The following is a 13376-nucleotide window of genomic DNA, read 5'->3' as shown; positions in this document are numbered from 1 at the left end:
TGGTTGTGATGTTGTTCAAGAGAAATTTTACCGTTTTCTTGTCGCGGCGGCGGCGGCACCCATCCCCAGTTCATATATGAACAGCGCCTTCACCTGCTTCACATCTTTATTTCAGCATTGTATTTGCGTTTCATCCAAGACTTAATTCAGTTTTACACGTTAGAGTGATTGTAGTATAGTATGAACGTGGTCATATACTTCATCTGTGGAGGAGGCTGATAAGATTTAGTTCTATCCACTATTTTCAGGTTGTTTTCGAAAGCTTCTTCACACTATATTCATACTAGTAAAATAATAAAACGTACTTTGGGTATGCTAATTAAATATACTTATCTTTATGGTACGACTTTATTCTACGTCAAAAAATATTGACTTCAAACTAACAAACGTTTAAGATACTGGTTTAATGCAGCTCTCCATGCTACTCTATCCTGTGCAAGCTTCTTCATCTCCCAGTACTTACTGCAACCTACATCCTTCTGAATCTGCTGGGTGCACTCATATCTTGGTCTCCCTCTACGATTTTTACCCTCCACGCTGCCCTCGAATGCTAAATTTGTGATCCCTTGATGCCTCAGAACATGTCCTACCAACCGGTCCCTTCTTCTTGTCAAGTTGTACCACAAACTCCTCCTCACCCCAATTCTATTCAATACCTCCTCATTAGTTATGTGAGCTAGCCATCCAATCTTCAGCATTCTTTTGTAGCACCACATTTCGAAAGCTCCTATTCCCTTCTTGTCCAAACTATTTATTGTCCATGTTTAACTTCCATACATGGCTACACTCCATACAAATACTTTCAGAAACGACTTCCTGACACTTAAATCTATACTCGATCTTAACAAATTTCTCTTCTTCAGAAACGTTTTCCTTGCAATTGCCAGTCTACATTTTATATCCTCTCTACTTCGACCATCATCAGTTATTTTGCTCCCCAAATAGAAAAACTCCTTTACTACTTTAAGCGTCCCATTTCCTAATCTAATTCCCTCAGCATCACCCGACTTAATTCGACTACATTCCATTATCCTCGTTTTGCTTTTGTTGATGTTCATCTTATATCCTCCTTTCAAGACACTGTCCATTCCGTTCAACTGTTCTTCCAAGTCCTTTGCTGTCTCTGACAGAATTACAATGTCATCGGCGAACCTCAAAGTTTATATTTCTTCTCCATGGATTTTAATACCTACTCCGAATGCTTGTTGACGTGAACACTTCTTATGATAAACCAGTGCTATGGTGTGAGAATTATTAAAAAGTTGTCGATCTTCTTCTTTTAAACATTACAGCGATGAACTTGTTACCATCTGAACCCTGGGCGTAAAGTAGCAGAAAAGTAAGAAGGGCGTGTAGCACGTGGAGATCAAGCTGGTGGAGAAACACGGGTGGTACTCAGCGGTAGACGCACAGTAAATATTCTTGGAGGAGTATGAGCGATCCGGCGATTTGATTTCGCAATTAGGAGCCCATTAATTGGGACGAGTAGCGCAGCAGAGTCGCGTGATTAATGAGAGCGGCGGCCGTGTCCGCTATTAGGCGGCAGCTGCGACGCTAGGCCGGATTCCGCCGACGGCGGTGGCACTGCTCGCTCGCGAGGGGCAGCCGAGATGCGCCGATAGCGGCGCCCTGGACCACACACGAGCTGGCCTGGCCTAGCCACCACCGGCAGTGCGAACCCGCGCATGACTTGCACCTAGAATCGCTTGTCCGCACCGCTCCTGCAGTCTCCACTCCCCACTGCTCTCTTCCTGCTGCACACGGCGCTCTTTTGGTTCACGGTAATGTGCTTACACTTCGTCTCAACGTTCATATTCTGGAAGGATTCTGTCTTGGCGTCTATGAGACGTTGATAAAGTCGACTTGCACACGTTTTTTCTTCTTACATCACTGGGGAACATTAGTGCACCGTAGAGAGATCGTTAGAGATGTAACTCCACTTGCCCAATGAACTGAAAGGCATTTAGGCTTGATTTATTGTGATCAAAGCTGTCTAAATCGCCTAATATATATCCTTATTTACGCTACTGGCCATTAAAATTGCTATACAAAGAAGAAATGCAGATGGTAAATGGCTATTCATTTGACAAATATATTATACTACACTACTGGCCATTAAAATTGCTACACCAAGAGGAAATGCAGATGATAAACGGGTATTCATTGGACAAATATATTATACTTGAACTGACATGTGATTTCCACGCAATTTGGGTGCATAGATCCTGAGAAATCAGTATCCAGAACAACCACCTCTGGCCGTAATAACGGCCCTGATACGCTTGGGAATTCAGTCAAACAGAGCTTGGATGCCGTGTACAGGTACAGCTGCCCGTGAAGCTTCAACACGATACCACAGTTCGTCAAGAGTAGTGACGGGCATATTGTGACGAGCCAGTTGCTCGGCCACCACTGACCAGACTTATCAATTGGTGAGAGATCTGGAGAATGTTCTGGCCAGGGCAGCAGTCGAACATTTTCTGTATCCAGAAAGGCCCGTACAGGACCTGCAACATGCGGTCGTGTATTATCCTGCTGAAATGTAGGGTTTCGCAGGGATCCAATCAAGGGTAAAGCCACGGGTCGTAACACATCTGAAATGAAACGTCCACTGTCCAAAGTGCTGTCAATGCGAACAAGAGGTGACCGAGACGTGTAACCAATGGCATCCCATACCATCACGCCGGGTGGTACGCCAGTATAGAGATGACGAATACACGCTTTCAATGTGCGTTCACCACGAAGTCGCCAAACACGGATGCGACCATCATGATGCTGTAAACAGAACCAGGATTCATCCGAAAAAATGGCGTTTTGCCATTCGTACAGCCAGGTTCGTGGTTGAGTACACCATCGCAGGCGCTCCTGTCTGTGATGCAGCGTCAAGGGTAACCGCAGTCATGGTCTCCGAGCTGATAGTTCATGCTTTCTCCGAGCTGATAGTTCATGCTGCTGCAAACGTCGTCGAACTGTTCGTGCAGATGGTTGTTGTCTTGCAAACGTTCTCAACTGTTGACTCAGGGTTCGAGACGTGGCTGCACGATCCGTTACAGCCATGCGGATAAGATGCCTGTCATCTCGACTGCTAGTCATACGAGGCCCTTGGGATCCAGCACGGCTTTCCGTATTACCCTCCTGAACCCACCGATTCCATTTTCTGCTAACAGTCATTGGATCTCGACCAACGCGAGCAGCAATGTCGTGATACGATAAACCGCAATCGCGATAGGCTACAATCCGACCTTTATCAAAGTCGGAAACGTTATGGTACGCATTTCTCCTCCTTACACGAGGCATCACAACAACGTTTTACCAGGCAACGCCGGTCAACTGCTGTTTGTCTATGAGAAATCGGTTGGAAACTTTCCTCATGTCAGCACGATGCAGGTTCGCCACCGGCGCCAACCTTGTGTGAATGCTCTGAAAAGCTACTCAGTTGCATATCACAGCATCTTCTTCCTGTCGGTTAAATTTCGCGTCTGTAGCACGTCATCTTCGTGGTGTAGCAATTTTAATGGCCAGTAGTGTACATTGTCTCTCGTAGTACGACAATGAAAATTCAGAATCTCATCGTCCGTTGTATAGTTTCCCCATGCAAGCGCTGGTGTTCCGTCCGCATCAGGCACAGAAATCGCACTGTAATACACACACGTAACGTGGACATCCCTAATGTCTCACTCAGAGATGAAGGTAACGAAATACGTTCGTTGATACACGTAGGGGTGAATGATTTGCTGCCTGGAATAGTATGAGATAAATTTTGCAAGGGGGATCAATATTCTAAAATTTCACTTTTTGTATGACTCATTCACATAACCTGAGAACGTTTGTTGCCCCAAGAACCAAATTAGACAGTAATTTCATAAAACGTAATGTATCTTAAGCTATTAATATATATCTGTTCGACGTTTTTAAATAGAATATTTTAACACCAAAATGGTAACCATAATTTATAAGTATAGGCTAAGTATATATACATTAGTAACCTGAATATGAAAGCCACCATTCTAGATTAACGATATGAAATTTTTACACAAAAAGAGAAACTGTGAAAAATGTATATATTGTCTTCATAATTTTGACGCTAAATGTTTGGAACTCCTTGTATGTTCATAAGTTTCATCGGTATTCCTGTTCTCAAAATTATTCGTCAGCCATTAGAAAAGTACATCGTCTTTTTAAAGACAGAATAGTAATTGTATTGTGGAATCTTGAATTAACAGTAGCAATATGTGTCAGAGCTGCTACCATCTCTTTCGCGTATTTCTCCTCCCCAATAATCAAAACAATGTAAAATTTCTTTGAGGAATGTTCTCTGCAGTTTGCTTATTGCGTGAGCCTACCTTCAGCCTTTAATATTAATTAATTAATTTATTTATTTATACTTCTCACAAAAGTAATATTTTGATATCTTGAAGAAGAAAACTGAACTGTAAGCATGTCGGCAACAACAAACACATAATAACAAAATTAATTTTCTGATTAAATAATTATGTAGTTACGTAATTATGTGACTTATCGGCGAACGGCTTTTTCATGGGTAAGAAGGCGCCGCTTGTGCTGAGGATGGTCCCGTTAAATAACTAAAAGTTATCTCTACTGGGCAACTTGCGTCGATATATACAAATACGACAAAGAAATAAAAGACATATCTTCAATATCTGGTAGGTGCAAAGCATCGCTTGTTCAAGAACCTATACTAAACCTCTCTAGTATCGTGCGATACGTAATAGTGACAATATAGAATGAAACCGCTGTCTAAAACCTTATCTGTACAAAGCAAGCACAATACATTTATATAAAGTCTTAAAATATCTTCTTCACTGCTGTCATGTTTCCATATCATATATCAACACAGATCTCTCACAGTTGTACCAAATACATCAACAGGTGTAACATTTGGAAATAGGGCTTCTGCTGCCAGACGTGACAACAGCGTTTTTACAAAATGGCTCTGAGCACTATGGGACTTAACAGCTGTGGTCATCAGTCCCCTAGAACTTAGAACTACTTAAACCTAACTAACCTAAGGACATCACACACATCCATGCCCGAGGCAGGATTCGAACCTGCGACCGTAGCAGTCGCGCGGTTCCGGACTGCGCGCCTAGAACCGCGAGACCACCGCGGCCGGCAGCGTTTTTACAATCATGTTCTTTTTAAAGAGTATACTGCCTATCGATTCTAAAACGACCTGTGTCGCAGAATCCAATGTATGGTGTTTTACAGAGATTTGTGTATTAAATACTCATCAAAAGTCGTGTAATATCTGATGAAGTGAAATGAACGTATGGCATTGTTGGCTGGGAGGCCCCAATCTGGGAAGTTCGGCCGCCAAGTGCAAGTCTTATTTCAGTCGACGCCACATTGGGCGACTTGCGCGCCAGTGATGAGAATGAAATGGTGATGGGGACAACACAATAACCAGTCCCCGAGCGGAGAAAATCTGCAACCCGGCCGGGAGTCGAACACAAGTCCGGTTGCACGGAAGGCGAGCACGGTACCCCCCCCCCCCCCCAAGGTAAGTAGGCGGGCGGACTATCTGTGTTATCTGATTACCATGCAAAGTTCCAGACACTGCGGCGACTACAGCCGTTATGAAATGAATTCGCAATTGCGAATAAGGACAACCATCAGCTGTAGAATGGAACGACGACATGGAAGTTTGGGTTTGGTCGTGAGTCGTGGACGGATAGCCAAATGGTAAGGCAATAAGCGGAAAATCTGGATTCGAATCCCAGTTCGGCACAAATTTTCATTGTCGTCATTCCTGTCTACAGCTGATGGTTGTCCTTATTCGCAATTGTGAATTTATTTCATGTTAAAACAGCGTATCTGAAAATAAGTGGAAGTAAACATCTAGTCGTTGCAATAATATTTGCTCACACTGGCTGAATACTACAAACTTCAGGAAAAGTTGCTACAGCTAAACAGTCACTTAAGTGGTATGCTCATAATGCTGCACCAACACATTATTTAATTAGCACTGTCGCAGTGACGTCGCAAGCAGATAACAACTCCAGAGCAACTGCCGATAACTCGATGTGGCCGCCGCGATCGGTCCACCATCTGACTGGAGATCAGCCGTTGATAGTGGGACGGAGCGAGCGCAAATGTGGCCGTCGCTGCTGGAAACCGTTTAAGCGGCGCTCAGCTGTGACGGCGTGGGGCTGCGATTTATGCGACTCATTATAATTGTTCGGCGGAGGCACACACGCAGCAAGGCCAGCCGGTGCCGGCCGCCACTGCCAGGTGCTCTCTTGCAACTGCCAGATTTTTAACAGCCTACCCGCTGAACACGCGGGCGACGGTCTTTTTATCCGTAATTAATTTTGCCTTTTTTTCCACAGCCACATACCACGGGTTCCCCTCTCCCCGTCCCTCTCCACCCAATCCTCTTACGCCCAGCATCCTTCCCTCTCACTCCCTTGCGCTCCATTCTGTGGAGATGTCCTCAGACGTTACTCCTATAATTCAATTGGCGCGACAGGCAAACAAGTCCCGTATTTCCACGACCAATTTCCCGAGTCGTACACCAAGGAGAACGGGCTTCGAGCGCAAAGTTTTATGTCGCTTCGCCCAACATTTCTTCGTCTCTCTGTGTCTGTGTTTCTTTCCTACTGTCCTTCGACTTCTCGTAAGAAATATCGCGCGTGAAAGGCAATTTGTTTAGAGGAAATTTTGTTCTTCTTTCTTTTTTACTCCGCCCTTATTGAGAGACGCAGGTGTTCCATAATTGTGCCCCGCTACCAGTCCTATGATACATACAGTACTTCCGGTCTTACACGGAATAGTTGCACAGTGTCCCACTACTGTGAAGAAGAACAGTGTACGTAGACAGCACATTCCCAACTCGAGCAATGCAGCCGTTATACAGAAAATTTCCTATTTTCGGGGTGCAGATTGCCCATTCATAGTTCGTCGACGTTTGAAAGAAAGAACAATCAAACGTTAAGTATTCTGTTACAGTCAGAAGGAATCTTTTCGTTTATAACACAGTATTACGCTTGAGAGTCATTTCTTTACCCTCAGAAGAGGATGCCGATTGCAGTCCGCACCGTGATAATCGGGACCTTACTGCCTGTACAAATTATTCTGTGTATTCCTGGGTAGAGGAAGAGAGCGAAGAAGAAGTGATCGAGGAACTCGTTATGGTGAACACCGAGCTACTGAATCTGCTGATATGTTATAGGATTATGTAGGAGAAAATACATTTGACTATACTGATGTTTTGACTCTCCACAGAAAAAGAGACCAGGCGTCAAGGAAAAAGTGAATAAAAAAGAGTAACATGAAAAAATGTACTGTTGTTTCTCGAAAGCGAACTGATAGCAAGTGCATCGAAATACAGTGTGTTTTAAGCGTAATTCCGTAAACAAAATGTTAGTTTCTGGAGAATAACGCAGTGAGTTTGCAAATGGGACGTGTTTCATGTGTAGAAAATAGCAGCTTCCGCTAAAAACAAGAGCATTTTAAAATACTGGTGTATTTCGATTACCCTTACAGTCTCAGGCCAGTATTAAACCGGAAAATCGGGAGTTTGCTGCTTATCCAATTTAATGTCCGCTGCAAAGTACTATACAAACTGAGGAATACTGGGGGTGGACAAAACTATCGAACACCAAAACATTACACACACCGAGCGAGGTGGCGCAGTGGTTAGCACACTGGACTCGTATTCGGAAGGACGACGGTTCAATCCCGCGTCCGGCCATCCTGATTTAGGTTTTCCGTGATTTCCCTAAATCGCTCCAGGCAAATTCCGGGATGGTTCCTTTGAAAGGGCACGGCCGACTTCCTTCCCCATCCTTCCCTAATCCGATGAGACCGATGACCTCGCTGTCTGGTCTCCTTCCCCAAAAACAACCCCAACCCAACAACAAACATTACACATTATCATGCCTATGACGGTGCAGGAAACACTTTGACATCCAAGACAGATTCCAGTCGTCACCGAATGGGTAAATGCAGGACCTGCATATTTTTAAAGGGAATCTTAGACCATTCTTCCTCCAAAATAGTGGCAAGTTCAGATAACGAAGCTGGAGATGCATAGCGAATACGCATCTTTCTCTCCGAAATAGACCATGAAGGATCAATAATATTGAGATCTGGTGACTGTGGTGTCCAAGTAAGATCCGACAATTCATCCTCGTACTCATAAAACCAGTCCTGGACAATGCGAGCTTTGTGAAGAGGGGCACTGTCGGCTTGGAACACAGCATCGCCATTGGGGAACAACTACTGAATCATGGGACGGACCTGATCTATTCATTGGCAGTAAAGCGATATTACGGGTTAACCACTGAGTCCATGGCATACCACGATATGGCTGCTCAAATCGTCTCCGAATCCCCGCCGTGTTTCACTCATGGGACGTAAACGCGGACAGTAGTTGGAAACAGTGTGAAACAAGACTCATTAGATCAATTAACTTCCTTCCATTGCCCCATAGTCCAGGTTTTATGGTTTCGATATTCTGTTTTCATGTTAGGGGCATTTGCATCACTGCCGAATGGTTCTGGAATTACAGCTCGCTTTGCATTTCCCTGCATATGCGTTGTTATGATGCTGACAGAGCTCTCGACATTCAGTTTCGCAGTGACTTTTTCAGCTGAAGTCCTCTTATTTTTCATCACAATCCTCTTTAATCACCATCCTTCACGCTCAGTTAACACACACTTCCGTCCTCGTTGTGAGTTATAGGATGTTTTTTCGCTTTCCCTGTATGAGGCATAAATCTTTGATACGCTACCTCTTGAGACACCAAGCACTTCAGCTACTTTGGTTACGGAAGTACACGCATTACGAGCACCAACAAGTTGACGACTTTAAAATGCGCTGAGCTCCGACATGATGCACTCAAAACTACACAGTACACTGTTCTGACCAGGACTGACACTTGCAACGTATTGCGTTCGTGGTCAAATACAACAGCGCAACCCTCAGGCTTGGCCAGCATCTCCGTTTGTGTTCAAGCATGCGTTTCTCGTGATATCTCCGTATTTTTCTCCACTGTCTGTACGACTACAGACGCGAGAACGGCAGAAGGATAGGACTACCACGAAGAAGATGGTACGACCAGCTACAAATTGCTTAGTTTCGGAACAGGCGAATGTCTATAACCCGAAAATTTGCACAATGATGGTGGGTTGTTTTCGCAGCTGTATGAGGGCGAGCATTTACAACCGCATTGTGATTCACTTATCATTTACACGTTTTGCATGTTCCTTGAAGCGCTCTCCTGTACGTTGCAGTAGATAAAAAGAATTTGTGTATTTTTATTCTATGTACATAAAAAAATGTTTGTTCCAAAGACCGTTGCAGAGTTGGACCGCAAGCTGAGCGGCGTTCTGCTGAAAGGAAACACCTCGCAGACAATGGCGCGGTGCTGAAGCGACTCGCAAGAGCTCTCTTCCAGCTTTTATTTACCAAAGCTGTTAGCGCTGATCACTAGACCCGCTCGCTCTTTCTCTTTTTCTCTGTGTGCCCATGCGAGGCTCTCTTAATCCCCTAGCTTGGCTTGTGTTGGCTCACACAGTGTTTTCTTCTTCTCTTTGCAGAAGTCCTTCACGCTCATCCTGCAAGCCGTCGACTTGGACAACTCCACGCAGCCCGGTAAGTTTTATTACGGCTTATGCTCCCCTCTGACTTACTGTGCGATAAAATATAAAGGTGCACAATTACGAAACACGGATGTGAGCCCAACATCGTGCGGGGAGTCATCTGTCTACAGTTCGTGCCCCGAGCACACACATTGCTCCGTACGATATTGGGCGACGTTGGCTTGCTTTTACACTGCCTGCGTGTGCGTGTGAGTGAGTGAGTGTGGTGAATTATACATTCCGTGCTCGACTTGCGCTCGTACGATCTGAATTTTACGCTGTGAACGGCTCGTAAATCAGCCATCGGAGCAGCACAACGAGGTACGAGTAATTCGCCACGCTTCTCATGCAGTCGCAGCGTGTGGATAACGAGATATGCTCACACTCGCACCTAAAACATTGTAGTCGCAATAATTCGGGATATAGTTTGCAAACGGAGGGTGACCCTTGATAAGGCAACTGTGCAGTATAAATTACTATTTGTGTGAGTACTCCCGTCAATGGCGCAAACGTGGCGTAGTAACGCAGCGGACACGTTGTTTGTGTTCCTTTTTCTTCTCTCGTAGAAGTGATAAATCTAATTACAAATGCCAATGAAATATTAGCTAAATTTTTGTACTAAATCTTTACTGAATCGGCACAAATGGTTGTAAGGTCACTGTCCGAAAATCGATGTTTACATACGAGGAGGGTGACAATATCGGTGAATTGTGAGAATAAGTGAAACTGCATTTCTGCCCACATACACGGGTTTGTTTGCCCTGTGTCTAGTGCCGCTAGCAGTAGCAGTCGGTTGGTAGAGTCATTGGAGACCTGTCGCACTAAATGGCTGTACGAGTCAATCGCGAGACTTTAATTTTGAAATATTTCGGCCGAGGATAACAAGAAAATTTTCTGAAATAGAGTAGTCGATAGCCTGAAATTATCCAAGGTTTAATTAATCTGCTGATCAGATGGTGCATTTAAAGGCAGTGGCATATGGTATTCTGTGAAGTTTAATTACCGTGGAGACCCGTCGAGTAAGGTAGTTAAATTCAGTTCCGTAGCTCATCCCGCTTTAGAGAAACAACAGATCCACGAGACGGCGAACAACTAAAATGTAGCACCTCACAGGACCCATCAAGCAGAGAAATTCGTATTTCGGATTGACTGATAACCAGCGCGTATCCGCGTTAGTGTGGAATGCTAACTCTTAAAAAGGTCTTCATTTTCTTCTGTGTCCACCGTTTTTTTAATAAAGTTGTAACCTTGCAGATAAGTTTTGTCCAAGCCACTGCCGTCTGTTTCACTGTACACTTATTTGTGGTTTTTCTGTGTGCGGGATCTTAACGCCTTCCGTTCGTTCGCCATAAGCGTACCACTTATCATATTTTCTTAAATGATGTCTTTTGACGGCTTTATATTTAGTTCCGTAATTTTTGTGCTCCGTTTTCTGTCTACTGAGAACTACACTTCATTTGCTCACTGTCATATAGTAGTTCGCGCATCAGCGTTGCTTTCTAATGCTCTAGTTGAGATTCTTTCCTTCTTTTGTTTGTGACAGTGTTTCCATATGTGCGAAACTTATTATCACTACTCGACTTTTGTGATAGCAAATATCGTATTGGTAATTTAATACTGTTGTATCTTTCTTCTGGAAGATGATTCTGATAGATTATTATACTCGGTGTTATTCATTTTCCTCGAAATGCAATTACGTTCATTTTGTTAGGTTATGCCCAATCATACTCCTCTCAGACTTGTGATAATTAGTAGAATGCTACCTGCAGATCGTGTTCGTCATCTTGTATCAAGGCGAGATCCTCAGTGAACAGCAAACAAATGAGGAAAACGGTGTTTGTAACGTTCAAGTCCCCAGGAACTACGTTCTTCCATAGGTGGACTACATAGCCAGTTTACATATCGAATAACTTTGAGGAGACCATAAAGTCTAGTAATCTCTTCTTAGTATACTACCGTAGATAAGAAATGGGATAGAAATTCTTGTCTGTCAATTTTAGATATGCTGTACAGTGAACTGGGTAAGGACACCTGAAAACATTTCCAGAAATGAGTGTTTTTTCTGGCCTCGTGATGGCTGGGTGTTGTGTGCTGTCCTTAGGTTAGTTAGGTTTAAGTAGTTCTAAGTTCTAGGGGACTGATGACCATAGATGTTAAGTCCCATGGTGCTCAGAGCCATTTGAACCTGTTAGGCTTAAAAGCGTCTTCATGTCTGAGTTCTGTTACCGAGTCCCTTCGCACTGGTTTTCACGCTACGGTAATTACTCAGGTGCGTACAGTGCAAATAATGCGCATCGCGTGACGTCCGTAACTCTCGAGAGAACGAACATAAAGTGCCCGTGCACTTTAAGCTGCGGTAATTTGCCCGGCCTTCGTACTATGAGAGCGTTTCATTTACGGAGGAATTCTGCCTCGCTTATTTCATTTCTTCTGTTGTCTCTGGGGTCTTTTTCGAGTTCCCGCAAAGCAATTAAGGGATCGGGTAAGTGACAGCGCACACTTTTCCGACGAAGAAACACTGGCCACCTTATCCAGCAGCGAAGAGTAGGTGGTCAAAATACACTGTTGTCGCGTCCAGCATCTGTTGCGCTGTACATGCACGGGAGGGGGGGGGGGGGGACAGCAGTGGAGGGTGGGAGGAGGGGTGGAGAAAGAGCGTAAAGAACTACTCTGAGCGCTGGAAGAGATAATCGCAGGATACTTTGCATATTTGTGCTACAAAGCAGCCATCGGGAGTTGAACGCCTATGTTACGAAAGTTTTGCAACTATTTATTTGCCCATTATTAACATACAGTCGTTCCGTATGCATGTCAGTAGTCTCAGAATTACTACCAGGCTTCATTACTGAACACTAGATGCAAACTAAGATAGTACTGTGCGTACAGCAAGTCAGCCGTAGACTACAGTTTTCTGCTTCGTTAGAACAAACGATGCACTGAAATTTTCGCTTCTTCTTGACAATTTAACGTAGTGTGCTGGAGCGAGAGCCTAAATTGAGGTTTAGAAAACCCGGTACTGTATTTCAACGATGTAGTAGTGGTTGGACGGCAGCTCAGTGTCTGAAAAAGACGTGCGCACCTGAGTGCTTAAATAGGCACGTAGCTGAATAGGGTGAACATCAAATGTTCATTTCAGCTTATAATAACCAAAACGATTCCGCTGGACTATGCAAGTGTATCTCGTTACATGTCGTGACACAGAATGCCCAGAGAAATTCTCTGGAGATGTATCGAAGGTTAATTTGCAGAGCTGTTCGAATAGGTGGCTAACGCCCATTCGGAACGCCATGGTCAGGGCAGTGGATCGCTGCAGAGCAGGAATGCACGGCTTGACGTGCTCTACGAATAGGACGGCAAGTAGACGCGAGGCAAAAAGCGGCGGAACTGCGTCTCACTCCGCAGCATGCCGATACGCGTGCAGGGCTTAGAAAGGTGCGCAGATAGTTTGCTTCCTGTGGCAAGAAGGCTTTGAAAATACCGAACAGCTTTCAGCTCTGAAGGGAGCACGACGCAAAGTATTTCTCCTGCATTCCGTTTATCTCCCACTCCATTTTTCGTTGGAGTAACGCTACATTGTCTCACTAGTATGTCATTTGACAAGAAAAGACCTCTGGACACGCTGACAGGGATTGAATTCCTCAGAAAGGCCGAACGCTGTGGTGAAGGCGGCCGGACCGTTGAGAAACGTCCTCATACCGACGAGACATGCAGCGAGCATTTTCGAAGGCTTGACTACTACAGTAATCCACGTTAAACTGTAGGTCACCTTTC

General features: G+C 44.4%; 1 protein-coding gene across 1 annotated transcript in view; it reads left to right on the top strand.

Moving 5' to 3' along the window:
• The window catches only part of LOC124795908 (protein jagged-1b), a 459586-nt gene that overhangs the window by 322128 nt on the left and 124082 nt on the right, over positions 1 to 13376 (top strand). Inside the window, exon 3 of the mRNA XM_047259988.1 lies at positions 9564 to 9618. Within this exon, the coding sequence (XP_047115944.1) occupies positions 9564 to 9618 (55 nt within the window). The remainder of the gene's footprint in view (positions 1 to 9563; positions 9619 to 13376) is intronic.

Source organism: Schistocerca piceifrons, chromosome 4 (genome assembly GCF_021461385.2).
Source record: "Schistocerca piceifrons isolate TAMUIC-IGC-003096 chromosome 4, iqSchPice1.1, whole genome shotgun sequence".
NCBI classification, from domain to species: domain Eukaryota; kingdom Metazoa; phylum Arthropoda; class Insecta; order Orthoptera; family Acrididae; genus Schistocerca; species Schistocerca piceifrons.
The sequence above is the reverse complement of the archived record's forward strand: the minus strand, read 5'-3'. Positions and strand labels throughout refer to the sequence as shown.